Consider the following 20,900-nt stretch of genomic DNA (forward strand, 5'->3'; position numbering starts at 1 on the left):
GGTGGAGTTGTGTTGGGGGGGGGTTCCTCTGCCCCCCCCCCCCCCCCCCCTGCCCCAGCGTTGGTCCCAGCAGCATTTGTCATGTTCAGGGCCTGGAAGGCTGCAACTCTATGGGGCTTTTGTTCCTCGACCTGCTGGCTAAGCAGGGGATTTCACATGTCCCATTACCATTTGAACTGGCTCGGCACATTTCCACATTTCTAAATCGCTTGCCGGGGCTATTACCAGTGGAAAAAGCACCCCATACATAACACCCGACGCAGGAGGTGGTCGTTTATAAAGTTTTGCTCTATATATATATATGTGTGTGTATATGTGTGTGTGGGCAATTCTACAGTAACAGAATTAGGCTTTTGACTCAGATGTTTCACATTAAAATGTATTTTATTTATTTAACTTTTTTATTTAAACATTTTATTTAACTAGGCAAGTCAGTTAAGAACAAATTCTTATTTACAATGACGGCCTAGGAACAGGTTAACTGCCTTGTTCAGGGGCAGAACGAGACATTTTTACCTTGTCAGCTCGGGGATTCGCTCTAGCAAAATGTTGGTTACTGGCTCAACGCTCTAACCACTAGGCTACCTGCCGCCCCATGTATGCCAAATAAAAACCATCTCTATGCACAAGGACTGCTTTGAACAATTTACACAGAAAACACATTTATTGGGAAAAACTGTGCAAATGCAAAGTTTGGTAACAGAATTACAGTAAAATATTCTCTCCCAAAATCGGCTCCGAATTAAGATTCAAAGATGTCGGCAGAAAAAATGACGTGTCAGCTATGACATGACGCCTTGAGTTAAAAAAAAAAATTGGATTTACATCCGGTAAAGGATTTACGGTAACGGAATTACATCACGGGAGCCTGATCTGTACTATACAGAAATGCGTATTTATACACAATATCATTCTCTTCATGGTGATGTATCCTGAATAGGTACACAAAGGTAGAAATATGCAGTATCCTCCTTTTGCATATTTGGGTATTATTGTAATAAGCTCCGTCCCCAAACAAGACCACATTTGGTTGGTTCAGACAGGACCAAATCTGAACCAGTCAAAGACATCTATGTTTCACAAGTTTGGACAGCACAGTAGAGTACAGTGGATATGTACTGTACAGAAGAGTACAATAATGTACTGTCTCTTACTGTGCTCTACTGTATTGTACTGTGCTGTCCAAACTTGTGAAACACATGGATGTCTATGACTGGTTCGGATTTAGTCTGACCAGGGCGGACTGACCAAATTTCAAACTACTTTTCAACGTCCGTGGCTGTCCGGTGTCGGCCGGTGCTCAGTGGGTGACGATGCGTGCTACAGTAAATGGAAAGAGGGTAGGTGTCATGGTTGGTGTCAGTAAAATCCAGGAGAGGTGCCATGAACTGGATAAAGTTTAATTTAGCTAATTAATTCAACCATTTAAAAAAAACAAAAAAAAGCACACATAAAACTTAAAAGCCATACATGCACATTAATAAAATCATGGAGGATAACACACAATAAAGTCTGGGACTTATTTCCATTGTGGTCCTCCTTGAGACAAGATGGCTAGACAAGATCGAACACGGTATGGCAGTGAAATAATAAAACGAAAAACAGAGAAGAAGAACATCTATCTCGTCATTCCAGTTACATCATAGGGGTTATTCATATGGGCACAGAAGACATCAAACATATTTTTACTATATTTTTTAAAGCTGTCCAGAGAGGACGTTGTTTTTATAGGCAGAGGCAACTCATTCCATTCTGAGGCTCCAGTATACAAGAAAGTACCTTTCCCAGCATTACTCCTTGGATATCTGGGCGCACGACCATAAATACTCCTGTAAACCAAACCTAGTCTAATCTGGGACACCCTAGCCTCAACAGGCCGCCAGTTTAGTTCCTGAAAGCAGCGAGAGAGCGAGAGAGAAGAGCAAGAAGGGGGAGAGAGAGGTAGTCCAAACTGTTTTCACAGTCTCGCTTTGACCACCAGATGACAGAAAAAAAGTATGAGCTGAACTTAACAGTATGCCAGAGGAAGGGAGGACTGTAGCAGGTGACCCAACTGGGGTTTGTGACTAATAGGATTTCCCACTGTGGCCAATTCAACTGCAGTAATTCCATTACAGGTTTTCCCGGAAAATTCTGATTCCAATAACTAATTGGTAGGTCTACCTTTACTTATTACTTCTGTGAACTTTCATTATCCTCTCTTCTCACGAGGAAGGGAAATTAGAACATATCTTGAAGTTATGTGGGTTTTTTAGTAACGGAATTACAAGGCACAAGTGTATTGTGCCGTTACAGCACATTACTCAGACAGACAGACAGGTATACTTGCACACACACACTTATACACGTACTCCTACACACCTGCTGGCATGTAGCACGACTCTTTGTAATCTGTCAGTGCAAAGACTATTTGCAGACACACATAAACACACACAATCCTACACGCATGCTCATATGTACAAAGGGTCATTGAGTGTGTAGCCTAATCCGGCAGCAAAAGCCCCCCCCCCCCCCCCCCCCACACACACACACACACACACACACACACACACACACACACACACACACACACAGGGGTATGATCAGGCTTTAAAGGCGTCAGGGCGGAGGATACATCTGGTGTTTGAGGTCAGTACTGTAGGTCATCAGGGTGTTATAAAGCCCTGGCCTTGGAGCACGTGGTGCACATCCACTTACACACACTGCACTCTATGCCCTTTCCCTCCCTCCATCCATCCCTCCACCTCTCTCTATCAATCTCTCTCCATCCCTCCCTCCCTCCCTCCCCATCTCCCTCCACTTCTCTCTCCCACAATCGCTCTCCTGCAATCTCCCTCCTTTCATCCATCCTTCCCTCTATCCCTCCCTCTATCCTTCCCACAGCACTCTCTCTTGGCTCCATCAATCAATCAATCAATCAAATGTATTTATAAAGCCCTTTTTACATCAGCAGATATCACAAAGTGCTATTCAGAAACCCAGCCTAAAACCACAAACCGCAAGCAATGCAGATGTAAAAGCACAGTGGCTAGGAAAAACTCCCTAGAAAGGCAGAAACCTAGAGAAGAACCAGGGTCTGAGGGGTGGCCAGTCCTCTTCTGGCTGTGGCGGATGGAGATTATAAGAGTACATGGCCATTTAAGGCAAGATGTTCTCCACAACTCACATCAAACCAGAAACCAAATGCATATTTTATAACACTGTAACTACACTATCTTACTTGTAAGATAGTGTAGTTACTATCTTACACTGTAACTACACTATCTTACGCCCTCTATACCCTTTCCCTTCCCTCCCTTTTTTTACCACACTCTCTCTGAGCTCCACAACATGTATCAAATCGGTACCAAGATAATATTTGGTGGAGATCTGTTTGAATTGCACACAGTGACGAGAAAAGAAGAATATCCACCTACTAACTATCCTTGAAAAATGAATCACTGAGAAACTGGATACTCAGAGATATTTGTTACAGAGCTCTATCATCCAAAGACACACAAAAGTCCACATATAACACTCAGAAATGGGGAAAACCATTTTGAATTCAAGAACTTTTTGACAGCATCCCTTTTCCATTGAACAAAACGTTCATGATTGCCCATGGAAGAAGGTGTCAGAAAGTGACTTTTTGGACCTTAATGCCAAAACATTCAGGAGATAAAGGTGCTCAAAGTTGACCCATTTTACATACCCCAGTATACCATGAGACATGTCTTCACCACTGGTAAATAATATATATTAGGAACATTTAAATGTTTAAACCTTTGATGTCAATTAACTAAAAAAAACGTGTCAACTCGCATATGATTTGCATAGCTTAGACCCTATTTCGCATCATCTGAGATGTTTGTGTAGGGCCCGCCATCGGTTGAGACACAGCATGCTCTTGAATACAGGGAAATATAATCATAGAATTATAATTCATAGAATGGACCTATCCCTTCAGACCACTGCAGTTTAAGTACACCATTGACATTTTTATTGAATTTAAACTTCTACTTACTACCACAAAGATGACCGCAGGTCCACCAACTTTCAAATGTCAACTTAAATGGTCATGTCTATTCTATGATCTATATTTCTATGATTAAAATAGGTTTCACATGTGGGATTGACAGTATAATTTAAAACAACACATTGCCATTCAAGTCAATATTTTAGTTTTATTGTTAGTATAATTTGTTTTGTATTGTTGGTATATTGTTGTATTTTAAATTTGTATGACTGTCCTTGTCTATCAGTATATCAGTGTTTTTGTTACTTTTTGTAGACTCCAGGAAGAATAGCTGCTGCTGCTGCAAAAGCTAATGGGGATCCAATTAAACAAATAAACATTCTCTGATGTATGGACCTCCAACCATCTTTGTGGTACCATTTGGAAGTTGGAATTTCAATGTTATTCCCATTTTAGTAAATTTATCAGCCAAAACATGACACCCAACCTGTATTAAAAAAAACATACATTTTGTGTCTCAACCGATGGCGGACACCACACAAACCCTTAAATGATGTAAAACAGGATCTAAGCTACAACATACAGTTGAAGTCAGAAGTTTACATACACTTAGGTTGGAGTCATTAAAACTTGTTTTTCAAACACTCCACAAATTTCTTGTTAACAAACTATAATTTTGGCAAGTCGGTTAGGACATCTACTTTGTGCATGACACAACAATTGTTTACAGACAGATTATGTCACTTATAATTGACTGTATCACAATTCCAGTTGGTCAGAAGTTTACAAACAGCTTGGAACATTCCAGAAAATTATGTCATGGCTTTAGAAGGTTCTGAAAGGGCTAATTGGCATCATTTGAGTCAATTCGAGGTGTACCTGTGGATGTATTTCAAGGCCTGCCTTCAAACTCAGTGGTTCTTTGCTTGACATCATGGGAAAATCAAAAGAAATCAGCCAAGACCTCAGAAAAAAAATTGTAGACCTCCACAAGTCTGGTTCATCCTTGGGAGCAATTTCCAAACGCCTGAAGGTACCACGTTCATCTGTACTAACAATAGTACGCAAGTATAAACACCATGGGACCACGCAGCTGTCCTACCGCTCAGGAAGGAGAGACGTTCTGTCTCTTAGAGATGAACATACTTTGGTGCGAAAAGTGCAAATCAATCCCAGAACAACAGCAAATTACCTTGTGAAGATGCTGGAGGAAACAGGTACAAAAGTATCTATATCCACAGTAAAACGAGTCCTATATCGACATAACCTGAAAGGCCGCTCAGCAAGGAAGAAGCCACTGCTCCAAAACCGCCATAAGAAAGCCAGACTACGGTTTGCAACTGCACATGGGGACAAAGATCGTCCTTTTTGGAGAAATGTCCTCTGGTCCACTGAAGCAAAAATATAACTGTTTGGCTATAATGACCATTGTTATGTTAGGAGGGAAAAGGGAGATGCTTGCAAGTCGAAGAACACCATCCCATCCGTGAAGCATGGGGGTGGCAGCATCATGTTGTGGGGGTGCTTTGCTGCAGGAGGAACTGGTGGAAAATGATGTGGATATATTGAAGCAACATCTCAAGACATCAGTCAGGAAGTTAAAGCTTGGTTGCAAATGGGTCTTCCAAATCGACAATGACCCCAAGCATACTTCCAAAGTTGTGGCAAAATGGCTTAAGGACAACAAAGTCAAGGTATTGGAGTGGCCATCACAAAGCCCTGACATCAATCCTATCGAAAATTTGTGGGCCGTACTGAAAAACCGTGTGCGAGCAAGGAGGCCTACAAACCTGACTCCATTACACCAGCTCTGTCAGGAGGAATGGGCCAAAATTCACCCAACTTATTGTAGGAAGCTTGTGGAAGGCTACCAGAAACGTTTGACCCAGGTTAAACAATTTAAAGGCAATGCTACCAAATACGAATTGAGTGTATGTAAACTTCTGACCCACTGGGAATGTGATGAAAGAAATCAAAGCTGAAATAAATCATTCTCTCTAGTATTATTCTAACATTTCTTAAAATAAAGTGGTGATCTTAACTGACAAGACAGGGAATTTGTACTAGGATTTAAATGTCAGGAATTGTGGAAAACTGAGATTGAATGTATTTGGCTAAGGTGTATGTAAACTTCTGACTTCAACTGTACAGTATGTGAATATGATTTTATTTTTATTTTTTATAACTGCCGTAAAAAAATAAAATGATACCATTGTTTGACAGCCCTGTTTGTAAGCTCTTAAACAATATCAATCTCAACTGTTTCTCTTTCCCAATGATGAAGACATGGATGTCTCATGGTCTGGTGGGGTATATAAAATGGGTCAACTTTGAGCACTTTTATCTCTTGAATGTTTTTATATTCAGGCCCAAAACGTCACTTTTTGAGCACTTATGCAATGGGCAAATACGTATGGAAGGGTTCGTTCAAATCAAAAGTGGTTCTGTCAAAAAGTGATTGAATTCAAATGTTTTCACCCAAATATACAACTTTCAGAAGAAAGAAAAATAAGAAAATACATTTTAACAACTTGGGCCAATTGACACAAACCAAGGATCTTCTCATTCAGAGATTTTTCTCTTTGAGGGTCATTCATTTGCTCTCAGAAACAGTGGGCCATGACCTTGGCTTCCATTATGGTATGGAAAGGCATGTTTTGATGTGGAGGCCAGGATAAAAATAATAAAAAATGAGGCTCGATTGAGCTAGAAAACCGAGCTATTTTCCTTCCAAAGAGAGCCTATTTGTAAAGCATTTCTCTCTCGCTCTTTCTCCTTGTAAGAATGACTTTTCAAGCACTTTGCAGTTGCTGAGGTTCACGGGTCATTTTAACAACCAGTTAATTATTTCTGTACATTCAGCTCTTATTCTCCATTTCATAAGAGATGGCCAGGGTTATTCTAGCTAGGTTTCTTCTAAGTGCTATAGGAACAAGGTCATTTGATCTCTCGTATCACGAAAATAACCCGTACTTCAGCTGATAATTTCATCCCCCTTACTTTCACACAACACACTGACCCCAGTGCCCCCCAGTAAACGAGTCGAGCATGAAAGCGTGTGTCTAAACAAAGATAAACAAACACATACAGACGTTAAGATTACAAGACAGCTCTGGCCTCTTCCACACGTCCTCTGGCCTATTACGGAGATAATGAGACAGGCTTTCACAGGCTTCAAAACCTCCCAACGTAGTGTGTGCATGTACGTGTGTGTGCATGTGCGCGTGTGTGCTGCCCTTCCCAGAATCACGCCTGCAGTTTATACTCCGTATACCCTCATAGCCGCTGCCTGGCTCCTCCAGATGTGCAGAGGCTAACAGTAGCTAATCCACGCCATATGCTAACGGCTAACTCAAGCCATCACCATTACCCTTGGCCTAGCTACAGAGTCCTCAGACGGAGATGTCATGTAACCACTTTCTCGCAGGTAAAAGCTCTTTGTTTTCGTTCGGAGGTGTTTGGACAAGGAGTTTGGGGGGATTTGCTTGTCTAAAAAAAATTATGATTTCATGCAATGCAACCGTCATATGGTCACGGATTTAGAAATGCACACACACCCAATCCATACACGTACATGAAAATATACTGAAGCTGTCTTTCCCATACAGTTATGTAGCTTATAACATGTCACACACCCCCCCTCTCTTCTTTCACCCTTGCCCTCAGCCACATGTACACAGACGGAGCGATGAGCAGGGCGATAAGGTAGGTGTGAGGCAAGCGATTGAGCAACATGTCAAAACCACTCTGCTGTCAGATAGGGGAGGCTCTTCTTGCATCTCAAATGGCTCCCTATTCCCTATATAGTGCACAAATTTTGACCTATCCCTAAATACAGAATAACATGCCATTTGGGACTAGGGCTGTGCGGTATACTGTATTTTAAGATATACCGATATTGATGCACGGACCGGTTTGTGTTTTTACGTTACATTCTATAGCGGTATTTGAATGTTTGGTTTGTTAAATGTTATACGCCGTGTGTAACATCAATTTTGTTAGTTTACTTCGCTACTTGAGTCATCTCTCTCCACTCTTTCTCTCCATGCCACTTTCCACACAGACCTAGCCACGCCCCCTGTCACTCAAGGAGCGCATTTGATGTTCCTCAACCAAGAGACACTTGCGTTCAGTCTGCATGGTCAATGCAGCACATGCAACAATGTTGATGACAACAATGCTGTTATCACTTTGCTTCTTCATATAAATCCACTAGCGTTCTATAATTACACTATGAGTTTGTGTTTCTTACATCTGCAAACGGCAGGTTGGGCCTGAATCGTGTTAGCCGCAAATGCTAATCGCTAGTTAGCTGGCTAATAAATGTACTGTCAGAGCAAGCGTAACTAACCACACAGCCGGATAATACCAGTGATGGTGTAGACCTTATTCACTATGTTGTTTGCACAACAGTATCTTCTAAATCAAAGAGAAATACGTGAAGCATGAATATGTTAGCTACATGAAGTTGCTACGAGAAAACATTAAATGTAGCCAAAGATTATAGGGTCCTCTAGGAAACACTTGTCAACAACACTCTGGTTCCTAACCTGTCACAATATCTCCTCCTGGCATTTTCACTCGTTGTCATGTCAAATAACACTGTATTCAAAGAGCCCGCTATTATATTCTAACTATAGAATTAGAATTGCCATAATGCCAACAGTTCACCCAAGTGTTTTTCTCTAAATTGCAAGTCAAATCACAATTGCAACATTTGGTTAAAAATAAGGCCTAGATTGCCACATAGGGCTGCAAGACATAGGCAAACAGTGTGGAAATTACCCCAAATGAGTGCAGGAAATTGATGAAAATGCTGAAAATGATTTTTGGTTGAATTGAACAGTATAAAACAATCAGAATGGAGAAGACCCATTGAAATCACTTAGAATGTATATGTTGCCTCTAGGGTCATGTGCTACTCATGAAGCACATTTTGAACTTTTATTATTAAAAAACATAAAATACTGTGGTACCGTAATTGTTTTTTGAAATACCGTCATATGATATTTTGGCCTTATCGCTCAGCCCTATTTGGGACACAGGCCAGCTCTTCAAAGTGGAACTCTTTAATGGGTTCGTTACACCATCGAGAGGAGTGTGTGGTGTAATTGACCCATAGCAGAGCTGCAATGCATGCTGGGAGAAAAGAGGGCAATGTGTCCGACATCCTACATACCCATGTACATAACCAAGATAAGCAGCTAACCCTTTACTGCTGTTTGCAGGGACAGGGAGAGAAACACAGGCACACAGGGACACGATCTGTTCTTCTCTCAGCTAGTTGATGTTCTGAAGTGTATTATATTAACGGAAGTGACAGAAATGTCACAAGTCGACTCCTCCGACTGTCTTGTGTGAAAAACACGATACTGGGCAGCTTCTTCCTGTGGCTATCAATCTATGTCATTAGTGGTTAGGCTACGCTGCTAATGAGCTAGTGTCTCTGTTCTTTTGAGTGTGTGTGTGTGTGTGTGTGTGTGTGTGTGTGTGTGTGTGTGTGTGTGTGTGTGTGTGTGTGTGTGTGTGTGTGTGTGTGTGTGTGTGTGTGTGTGTGTGTGTGTGTGTGTGTGTGTGTGTGTGTGTTGTGCTGCAGCAGAGAGCTAGATAGCCCATCATCCATTTGTGGAGGAGAAGGTAATTGCTGTAACGGAGTTGACATAACGCTAATGACTCCTTCCATTTTGTTTTCTGCCACCTCGAACCAACTGATCTCATAAAGGAGATAACGTAACATAATGACGGCGGGTGTGAGATTCACAATGATACTTAGTTGGTAGAAACACCACGAGGCCAATGTCTCTGGTAATCCTCAGTTAAAAAGGGGGGGCTGCTATGTTGAAGTGGGAAGGGGGGGTCAGGGATGAAGGGGAAATACATAGTTTAGTGCTTTGAAGTTAGTCAGGTTTTCCCACGCATTTCCTCCCATCACATCATAAACCTCTTCAATCCCCCCCAAAATCCCCCCATCCCATCTCCCTCCCTATATCTCAACTCCCCCATCCCTCCCTGCACCACTTGGCCTCCAAAGACTAATGCTAATTGCTCTTATCAAGGACACCATGTAATCTACTCTCATTATCTCAAGTTCACCGTAATTCATTTGAGGGTTGTGAAGTAGCTTAGAAGTAAATATCTTCAATATCTACTCAATTTGTTATCAGAACACTACAATTATCTCTTTGTATGTGAATGACAAGGTGTATTGCCCTAAACTTGCCATATCAATGTACAACTGCATTTCACTTGAAAAAAAAATAGCCAATTCTTTCCCACTTCTCCTTAAAGCCATAGTGGTGAAACTGCCATGTCCGTTTGCGATATTACAAAGACGTTAGTTTAAACAATGAACACTTTTTTCCCCCTCGGACATCATTGCACACACGATAGCACAACAGAGTATGTACTACGATTTAATTTTTACCACGATGTGGGATGCTCATTTCCTCAAAACAAAGACAATATCAAATGTGCCTGGGGCGGTCAGTGATGCTGTTTCACCTATCGCGGATCTCATTTTTAACCAAAGCCAATTTGAGGGTTGACCTTTTTAAGGTGGTTGAAAATGTGTAAGTGTTCCTAATTGGCATCATCAGGTCCAATATGTATCACTGTTTCCCCTACCATGCCCAGGAAGAACCCGGGCCGGCCGCTCTCAAAGTGGGCATCGGTTCAGAAGTTTTAGCTCTTATGAGCAAGAAGAATTACCGCCTTGTCTACACCCAGCAAAAAGCCGTCTTCCTTCACAGCCTTCCTTCACAGCCTCCCTTCACAGGTTCCAGAAAGTGATTAGTGGCGTTTTAATGTTTAAAAGTGTCAGTGCGTTTCTCAAAGTCAGATCCAGCCAGGACGTATTCAGCAAGATGAGAAATTAGCAAGAATAATGGCTTCAGTTCCAAGCCTTTCTCTGTAGAACTCCATGAGTCATTGGGTTGTCCAGGGCTTGTATTCAAAAAGTAGGAGTGGTAATCTAGGATCAGTTCTCCCTTTCCGTGTAATCTTATTCCTTAGGATCAGTTTGGCTTTTTAGGTCTTATCTGAGCACTCCTACTCCGAGACTATTTGTGAATACAGGCCCTGGCTTCATCATCAAGTTCTTGGTGTGCTGTTCCTTGCCAATTGACACACACTCCATGAAGGGTTATCTGTAGGAGTAAAGAGTGTTGGCTCATATGTTGAAATACTGAACAGGCAGCTTAAGGTTACTGACCTGATTGACATTTTAGGTTGATAACAAGACCCTTTAGAACTCATGTGCACCTTATCCGTTGGAAAGCAATGTTTTTATGCTTATAGTGCGAAACCTGTGAGACTGACTCGGAGCCAACAGTCGAAAGGGCGCATTCTCAAAGCAAGCTCAGGCCAGCTGGCAAGTGTCTTCACGGACATTTTCAATCTCTCATTGTCCCAGTCCGTAATCCCAACATGTTTCAAGCTGACCACCATTGTCCCTGTTCCCAAGAGCTCCAAGGAAACCTGCCGAAATGACTATCGCCCTGTAGCACTCACATCTGTAATTATGAAGTGCTTTGAAAGGCTGATCATGACACACATCAACACCATCATCCCAGACACCCTAGACCCACTCCAATTCGCATACCGCCCCAACACATCCACAGATGATGCCATGTCAGTCACACTTCACACTGCCCTCTCCCACCTGGACAAGAGTTGAAATAACTGAGAATGCTGTTTATAGACTGCAACTCAGTGTTCAACACCATAGTCCCTTCCAAGCTCATCATCAAGCTAAGGACCCTTGGAGTGAACCCCTCCTTCTGCAACTGGATCCTGGACTTCCTGACGGGCTGGCCCCAGGTGGTGAGGGTAGGCAACAACACCTCCTCCCCGCTGACCCTCAACACGAGGGCTCCTCTGGGGTGTGTGCTTAGTCCCCTCCTGTACTCCCTGTTCACCCATGACTGGGGTAAACCGCCTCCGACTCCTGATCACCGACGGCGATGAGACAGACTACAGGGAGGAGGTCAGACACTAAGCAGTGTGGTGTCAGGACAACAACCTCTCCCTCGACGTCAATAAGACCAAGGAGCTGATTGTGGGCTGTAGGAGAGAGGGGGGAGAGCACGCTACCATCCTTATCGACAGGGCTGTTGTGGAGCATGTCGAGAGCTTCAAGTTGCTTGGCATCCACATCACTAAGGACTTAACATGGTCCACACACATCTGCACAGTTGTGAAAACGGCATGGCAGCACTTCTTCCCCCTCGGGAGGCTGAAAATATTTGGCATGGGCCCTTGTATCTTCAAAACGTTATACAGATGCACCATCGAGAGCATCTTGACTGGCTGCATCTTCTCTTGGTACGGCAAATGCACTCCCCTTGACTGCAAAGCGCTACAGACAGTGGTGCGGGCAGCCTAGTGCATCACTGGGGCCGAGTTCCCTGCCATCCAGGACCTCTGTAGCATGCGGTGTCAGAGGAGGGCCCGAAAAATTGTCAAAGACTCCATCCACCCAAGCTATAGACTGTTCACTCTGCTACTGTCAGGCAAACAGTACCAGGGCATCGGCTCTCGGACCAACGAGCTCAGGGACAGCTTCTACCCCCAAGCCATAATTCTGATAAATAGCCAGACTGCTAAATAGTCAATGAATGGTACCCAAACTATCTGCACTGACTCTATCTGTGATTGACCCTACGCACACTCACTAGACTATACATACACACCATAACACACTCACTCACACACAACTACATTGACACTCGTGCAGAAAAACCACGCACACACACCAACACGACACAAACATACATTACACACACACACACACACACACACTTTTACACTCATCCTTTGCTGCTGCTACTCTGTTCCTTATTTGAATCGTATTATTATCTATCCCGATGCCTAGTCACTTTACCCTGCCTTCATGTACATATCTACCTCAAATAACTTGTACGTCTGCACATTGATTTGGTACTGGTACTCCCGTATATAGCTCCATTGTGTATTTTATTTTATTTCTCTTGTGTTACTAGTTTTATTATTTTTAAACATTGCATCATTGGGAAGGGCTCATAAAGCAAGCATTTCACGGTAAAGTCTACACCAGTTATATTCGGCGCAGGTGACAAATAACATTTGATTTGAATCGGTCAAAGGTCAGACAGACTGTGTGCACGTGTGATTGTTAGGGTCGAGGTGAAGGCCTACAATGTATGAGAGCGCTGAGCAGTGCCTCAGAAACAAAGGCAATATTTGGCTGTTCCAGTTTCCTGAATTTCTTGTTGTGCAAAACGTGTTTCTATACTTAATCATCAACTGACCTCGAAGGAAATTATGTTGTGAAATGGTAATAGGAAAACTGGGCTAAAGCCAAAGGCAATGATGTAAGCGTAAATAATAGCAAATTGCTTTGTGTCGTACATTTACAATGAAGTCAATTTTCATTAAGCAACTTGCCAGGCGCTGCTCGCTCGCTTACATACCCATCAGGAAATTGTAATATCCTATGAAAGGGCCCTTATCTGTGGCTAGTACCCCTGCCGCCACTCTCAATGGATTTAATGCCTCCTATCAATTAACAAATGTGTATTTATTTGATGTGTGGTCTTTTATCCCGAGCAGCTAATATTTTAAACAGACGAAAATCAATACCCAAGCACTTTCACGTCAAGGGAAAAAAATGGGATCAGCCAAGGCATTAAAGAAGAGGTTGATACATTGTTCTACTTACGAATGTGGCCGTCTTTCACTCACTGACAGCAACCTTGGTTTAGCTCGTTGACCGATGCACAGTGGCGCCACGACTTGACTATTCATTGCCTTTATGTGCACATTGCTCTACCCCATAGCAAGTGTGTGTGCAACCTGCCCAGGGAAGTGAAACCAAGGAAGGTGGGGTGGGGGGGGGGCTTCCTACCGGATTACAGGAGAACTTTGGGTTCCAGTTGCAAGGTGCAGAGGAGCGAAGTGAGAAGTTGGGCCAGCACGAGGTGAGGCTTTTGCCTGGTTTGTTGGGTTCACAGAGAGTTCAGCTGCACTGTGAAAGGTGTGTGTGTAATTGGTGGGCAGTCAATGGCCGTATTTACGGTACAGGGACAGGGATGGATGGAAAGGTTGAACAATATTGACAAGTGTCTTGTTTTGTCTCAGAGCAACAGCCGCCACACTTGTTTTCAGTAAATAAATTATTCTGCATTCAGGCTTAACACTACTGATTTGTCACTCATATTTTAAACTGTTCAAACCTTTTTTTGTTTTTGAATAGAATGCAACTTTATTTAAGCTGCAATATGAATTTTTGGGGCGACCTGACCAAATTCACATAGAAATATAAGTTATAGCTCTGTAATTCTCATTGAAAGCAAGTCTAAAAAGCGGTAAATCTGTTCTCTGTGTGCTATTTCTTTGCTTAGTGTTCTTAAGTTTTGTTTTTGCGTCTCGGGCCCCGAGTAGCGCAGCGGTCTAAGGCACTGCATCTCAGTGTTTGAGGCGTCACTACAGACACCCTGGTTCGATTCCAGGCTGTATCACAACCGACCGTGATTGGGAGGCCCATAGGGCGGCACCCAATTGGCCCAGCGTTGTCCGGGTTTGGCCGGTGTAGGCCGTCATTGTAAATAAGATTTTGTTCTTAACTGACTTGCCTAGTTAAATTTAAAATAAAAAAAATGACCCCCGGTTTTGTACACCAGCTTCAAACAGCTGAAAATATAGTGAACAAAAATAGAAACACAACACGCAACAATTTCAAAGTTTTTACTTAGTTACAGTTCATATAAGGAAATCAAACAATTGAGATAAATTAATTAGGCCCTAATCTATGGATTTCACATGACTGGGAATACAGATATGCATCTTTTGGCCACAAATACGTTTTAAAAAAATAGAAAGGGCGTAAATCAGAAAACCAGTCAGTATCTGGTGTGACCACCAATATTCTTAAAAAATATATATATTTTTTTAAAATAAATGTAACCTTTATTTATCTTGCCTCATACAGTGCGACACATCTCCTTCGCATAGAGTTTATCAGGCTGTTGATTGTGGCCTTAGATTTATGTGTTTTGGGTTGTTGTTGTGGAATTGTTAGATTACATGTTAGATATTGCTGCACTGTCGGAACTAGAAGCACAAGCTACGCTCGCAATAACATCTGCTAACCATGTGTATGTCACCAATAACATTTTATTTTATTTGGTCTGCGGTTGTGAGGCCAGTTGGACGTACTGCCAAATTCTCTAAAACGATGTTGGAGGCGGCTTATGGTAGAGAAATTAACATCAAATTATCTGGCAACAGCTCTGATGGACATTCCTGCAGCCAGCATGCCAATTGCATGCTCCATGAAAACTTCTGTGGTATTGTGTTGTGTGACAAAATGGCACATTTTTTGTGGTATTTTATTGTCCCCAGCACAAGGTGCACCTGTGTAATGATCATGCTGTTTAAATCAGCTTCTTGATATGCCACACCTGTCAGGTAGATGGATTATCTTGGCAAAGGAGAGATGATCACTAACAGGGATGTAAACTAATTTGTGCACAAAATTGGAGAGAAATACGTTTTTTGAGTGTATGGAACATTTCTGGGGTATTTTATTTCAACTCATGAAACATGGCACCAACACTTTACATGTTACGTTCATATTTATGTTCAGTGTACAATATTTTTGGTTATGGAAAATATATTTCAAAGCGGTTTAGATGGTACAATGATTCTCAAACAAACATTAGGCGAACTATTAGAATTTAGCGACCAGGAAATGGCGGCGCGATATCTGTATAGTGCACTTTTAAAGGGCCATTGGCCGACTTCAGTCATTATTTAAAAAAATGACCACCCAGTTGCTGTCAAGTCCCACTACAATCATAGATCAATTAGGGCTGTACTGTTAGTATCATGTAATTATCATGTTCCACTTCAAATCTCATGCAGAATAGATACTCGTCATCTGGTGAACACCTTCAACAACATCAAATATCCCCCTCTATGATTTACAAACTGAGAACGTTATATTTGGCCATAGCCAGAGGAAGGATAACCTAAGGTAGCAGGCGTAAAATAAACCCCTGAGTCGGTTTACGGGCTTCGTCTCTTCTGTTATCCTTTTCCTCTAAACGGGATGCTTCCGGTTTTAGACACCCAGCTGAGGGTTTCGGACGGAGAAGTGAGGCTGGATAGGTGGAGCTAACACGCAGCTGCTGATACTCGTCAAAAATTGCAGGGCAGGATTTGGAAACTGAATGAACTGTGAGCAGAGGTCTCTTCACAAGACATGGACGCCGGCCGTCAAGTATCCTTATGTAACGCGGGGATCACGAAAACAACAGGATGCTCAACAGATTCTCGAGATTTGTCGGCGAATCCTAAACCTATTGTATTTGAGATGAACTAGTATAGCGCTCTCCGTCGTCAGTCGAAGAGATAGGATATTACTCCTGGACATATTATCCGTTCTGGTGTTGTCATAATAGGAGCGATTTGGAATTAAAATACCTATTTCCACGTGATTCGGTTGTTGAGGCGACATACAGTACTTTATCTCTAAATATGAGATTGGGGGGGACACGTCAGTGACGCTGGGAGCATGCTGGACAATAAGTTCTCATAGGCGACTTTTCTATAGGACTTGTATTCTACACATGCTTGCATTGGAAGGAAAAGGCAGATCGACGGGCGGGATAGCGTGGTCCACTTGAATCCCTGTGTCGCCCGAGTTGGTCAACAGCTTTGGAAACACCATTCAAAAACAGTGAATCGTGGACTCATATCCCCAAAAACGAGCCGAGCAAATAACAGACGGAATAATTTGTTGTAACATTTTTTTTGTCTAGTTATTTTTTCCTTATCACAACAGTTTGTGCCCACTGAATAAAACCACAATATAGGTCGGTTGCGTCACTTCATCGGACGGGTTGGAGAACAAGACGTTATATTGCTACAACTCTGTTGGGGAGGAAACCCTCTGATGCGTTCTATCCCTGCGACATGTGATGACATCCTTCGTTGCGCTCGGTGTTTTTGAAACCCTCTCGTGTCTTCTTTATTCGAACGGGAGGAGATCAAAGGACATTTGCTTTCTATTTCGGACTGCCGTTCGTTTTGCATGATGTACGACAGTGAGGATGCGGTGGGACTCACCCCGAGTCCGAACCGGTTTTTAACTATGGATTACTACCACCAGAACCGAGGATGTCTAATCCCTGATAAGAGCCTCGTACCTGCGGCACACCGTCCCTTCAGTTCGTCCATCAGAAATCAACACTGGAACGGATCGAACCACTGTATGTTGCTTTCCACTTTACTTGTTCACGACTAACTAGTAATTGATTGTCGAAAGAAACATGCATGTACCAAAGGCGCATACATCATGTAATCCGTAGATATTGATTGTTGGGCGATATGAGCAAAGCATTACCCCAAGTTGTTATAATGTTTCGCTCTTCCGTAGACTTCATGTTCTGTCTCTGTTTGAAGTTATTGCATGTAGGTCAAACGTACTTTTGTCGACAGTTTAATTAATTAAATTATCTGAACTGGTATTCTTAGCCAACTCGTCACATTATATCGCCCTGCAACAGTTTATCTTTGCAAAAACATGCAGAATCTATTTGCAACGTCGTAGTAAAATTGTGGCAATCCATTCCCACCGCCGTATTACATTGCTTGCAAAAACTTAAACCATGCCATGCTTGAGGCGCCTTGTGACTCATTACTATGTGGCCATGTTGCTATACTAGTGTTTATATATACAACGATGTGCTATATAAAGCCTAGCCCTACTTTCTCACATGCGAGAAAAATGCAGACCGAACTGTAATCGCGTAACTTTGCCAAACAAGTACATTTTTAATGATCTTTAATGATCAGTATGTCCAAATAGATACGCGATCCTTGCAGTTCTTTGCTCGCATTTTTATTTTTTATTTTACAGCCTTCCGTGGGGTCTAATGTCCAAAGACCACATGTAGGATAGTAAGGTCATGTATTGGTAACTTGCTGACTCATTCATTTTTTTTAAATATTTCTTTATCGTAGCCTACAAGTGTCTGGGACTTATGGAGAGAAACTAGGTTTACATTTAGAACGTCTGCTCCAAATTCACAAGAAGTGTGATGATGGAACAATTTTGACCAGATTCACGCTTCAATGCTTAGAGGTCACCTATGACAAATTGGTGTCACACATCATTTTGTTTTGTTAGAAATGGTTGATAATGTTTTTCCCTCGATGTACTACTTTTCCAGCCTAACATTCAATTAGATTGTCATTCAAAACATTAGGCTATCAATGGTAAATGTGGAATGAGTCATGTTGGACTGAGTCACCCATGTAACACCTAACCTTGGAGTCAATTCTTGTCAAATCCCTGCTATGTGCTCACAGTGTAAGTGTGATGTTTTGATGGTCATAGTCTGCCTGGAAACTCGGTCTCCGGTGATTGTTTCGGACATGTCAACATTGCTAAGCTTGTGTAAGCCTGTTGGAGGGATCATTTGTTCACTGGGTCAGCTCCGCTTTCTAATGGAGATGGCTACAATTGACCAAAGTATTTATGCCCCTCTGAAGGGGGCAAAGAGGTCAGGAAGACACGGAGAGCCACATTTTAAGGAGGTTAGGATTTAGCCCTAAGCCCAAAGATAATGTGGTGGCACCCACATTAAAAAAGTATATACAGTTGAAGTCGGAAGTTTACATACACCTTAGCCAAATACATTTAAACTCAGTTTTTCACAATTCCTGACATTTAATCAGAGTAAAAATTAACTGTTTTAGGTCAGTTAGGATCACCACTTTATTTTCAGAATGTGAAATGTCAGGATAAAAGTAGAGAGAATGATTTATTTCAGCTTTTATTTCTTTCGTCACATTCTCAGTGGGTCAGAAGTTTACATACACTCAATTCGTACTTGTGAAGGTCTACAATTTTTTTCTGAGGTCTTGGCTGATTTCTTTTGATTTTCCCATGATATCAAGCAAAGAAGCACTGAGTTTGAAGGTAGGCCTTGAAATACATCCACAGGTATACCTCCAATTGACTCAAATTATGTCAATTAGCCTAATCAGAAGCTTCTAAAGCCATGACATCATTTTCTGGAATTTTCCAAGCTGTTTAAAGGCACAGTCAACTTAGTGTATGTAAACTTCTGACCAGCTGGAATTGTGATACAGTGCATTATAAGTGAAATAATCTGTCTGTAAACAATTGTTGGAAAAATGACTTGTGTCATGCACAAAGTAGATGTTAACAAACGATAGCTTTGGCAAGTCGGTTAGGACAAGAAATGTGTGGAGTGGTTGAAAACGAGTTTTAATGACTCCAACCTAAGTGTATGTAAACTTCCGACTTCAACTGTATATATATTCTACAATCTGAAAAAGCTTATTCAAAACTCGGGTATCTTTAATTTAAACTCAGATATATTTTGTAGCATGTTCATCCCTACACTTTTAGGTCTATTTTAATGTTGATAGTTGCTTGTTGTGGTCATGGAGAGTGAAAGTCGACCAGAGCCCTTTCTCAGTTTCAGCTGAGTCAGTCAGACAGTCAAAGCCGCTCTTTGAAGGTCTCCCATAGCAATGTCCCCATGAGAGAACAACACTGCTGGGATCCCAACAGGGTGTTGCGTTGAGTCACAAACCAGGGTCCTGTTCAGTAGAGACAAAACGTTTTGGAACTGAATGGAACAGGGAAGTTCTTGCTTACCTGAACTTGTCCAACAAGTAGATGACTGATTTTCTTTGGGAGAGAGATACGCCTTTCACAACATAATCACTGATCTGGCTGTCAAGTCTCTTTTATGAAAACGCCCCTTTTCGTTAAACAATGTAACCTGAACCACTCATAATAACTTCTTGTAGCAGGCGTTATAGAAAATGTACACAGGTCTCATAAACAATCTCTCAAGCCCACATGCTAGTGAGTAGCCGGCTAACATTTGTGTTTTATGCTTATTGCACATTTATAAAACACAGACTAGACAGCTAGTATAACAGTCTTTGGCTAAGATGCTGTTAGCGGTACGTGGTACCGCACTGCCGCCGCGTGCGACAAACTGAGCCTACATTTTCCAGAATCAACCTTCATTGATACTCTTGTTTTAGTGGTGTCTGCTCTGCTTGCATTTTGAGGAGTTGAGACATAAAAATGGTATCTTTGGAACGGATAGCTTCTCTGTGACAGTAAAACAGTGTTTCAATCCGCTTCGGTTGCCATATGAGTGACGACTCCGATGGACCAAACCTCAAATGCAAATAGTGAGTTGTATCCGCTTGTCAGAGAGGAAGAAGTGATCTTTAGTCTTTGTTGTTGTGAGTGGCAGGTGGAGGGGCTTGGTGTGTGTAAGTTGGAAGGTGCACAGCCTACAAGCCATTGCACGTAGCACAGAAGGAGCAAAGGAGACGAGACCAAAAATACATGAGAACAAGAGGACATAAACACTTATAAGAACGGGAAAAAATGAAAACGTTGATTCTTGCGAATATAGGCATTTGGAATATCGCCCAAAAACATAGATGGTCTATGGCCCAGCCCTACTATACGTGTGCCCTTCTGAACAAGACCCATGGATAGCAGCCTCCCAGTCTTATAGTGGCAATATGTGACTTTTTGGGGGACGACCTGACCAAATTCACATAGAATTTATTTATTTAACCTTCGTTTAACTAGCCAAGTCAGTTAAGAACAAATTCTTATTTACAATGACGGCCTACCCCGGCCAAACCCTAACCCGGACGACGCTGGGCCAATTGAGCTCCGCCTTATGGGACTCCCAATCACAGCCTGGAATCGAACCAAGGTCTGTAGTGACGCCTCTAGCACTGAGATGCATTGCCTTAGACTGCTGCGCCGCTCAAAATGTGAGTTGTAGATCTGCTATATGTGCACTATTTCTTCAGTTTTGTTTTTGTGTCTTATTTTGGTTTTGTACACCTGCTTCAAACAACTTAAAATATATATATATTTTTGGTTATGGAA

General features: G+C 42.1%; 1 protein-coding gene across 2 annotated transcripts in view; it reads left to right on the forward strand.

Moving 5' to 3' along the window:
* Nucleotides 1-20,900, forward strand: part of LOC139564914 (retinoic acid receptor alpha-like) — a 178,879-nt gene that overhangs the window by 102,736 nt on the left and 55,243 nt on the right. The window contains exon 1 of one of the 2 annotated variants that reach the window (XM_071384819.1): nucleotides 16,086-17,205. The exons of the other annotated variant lie outside the window; for it this stretch is intronic. Within the exon in view, the coding sequence (XP_071240920.1) occupies nucleotides 17,028-17,205 (178 nt within the window). The 5' untranslated portion in view covers nucleotides 16,086-17,027. Of the gene's footprint in view, nucleotides 1-16,085; nucleotides 17,206-20,900 lie in introns of those variants that run through there. 2 annotated transcript variants of the gene reach the window in all.

Source organism: Salvelinus alpinus, chromosome 36 (assembly GCF_045679555.1).
Source record: "Salvelinus alpinus chromosome 36, SLU_Salpinus.1, whole genome shotgun sequence".
Lineage (NCBI taxonomy): Eukaryota > Metazoa > Chordata > Actinopteri > Salmoniformes > Salmonidae > Salvelinus > Salvelinus alpinus.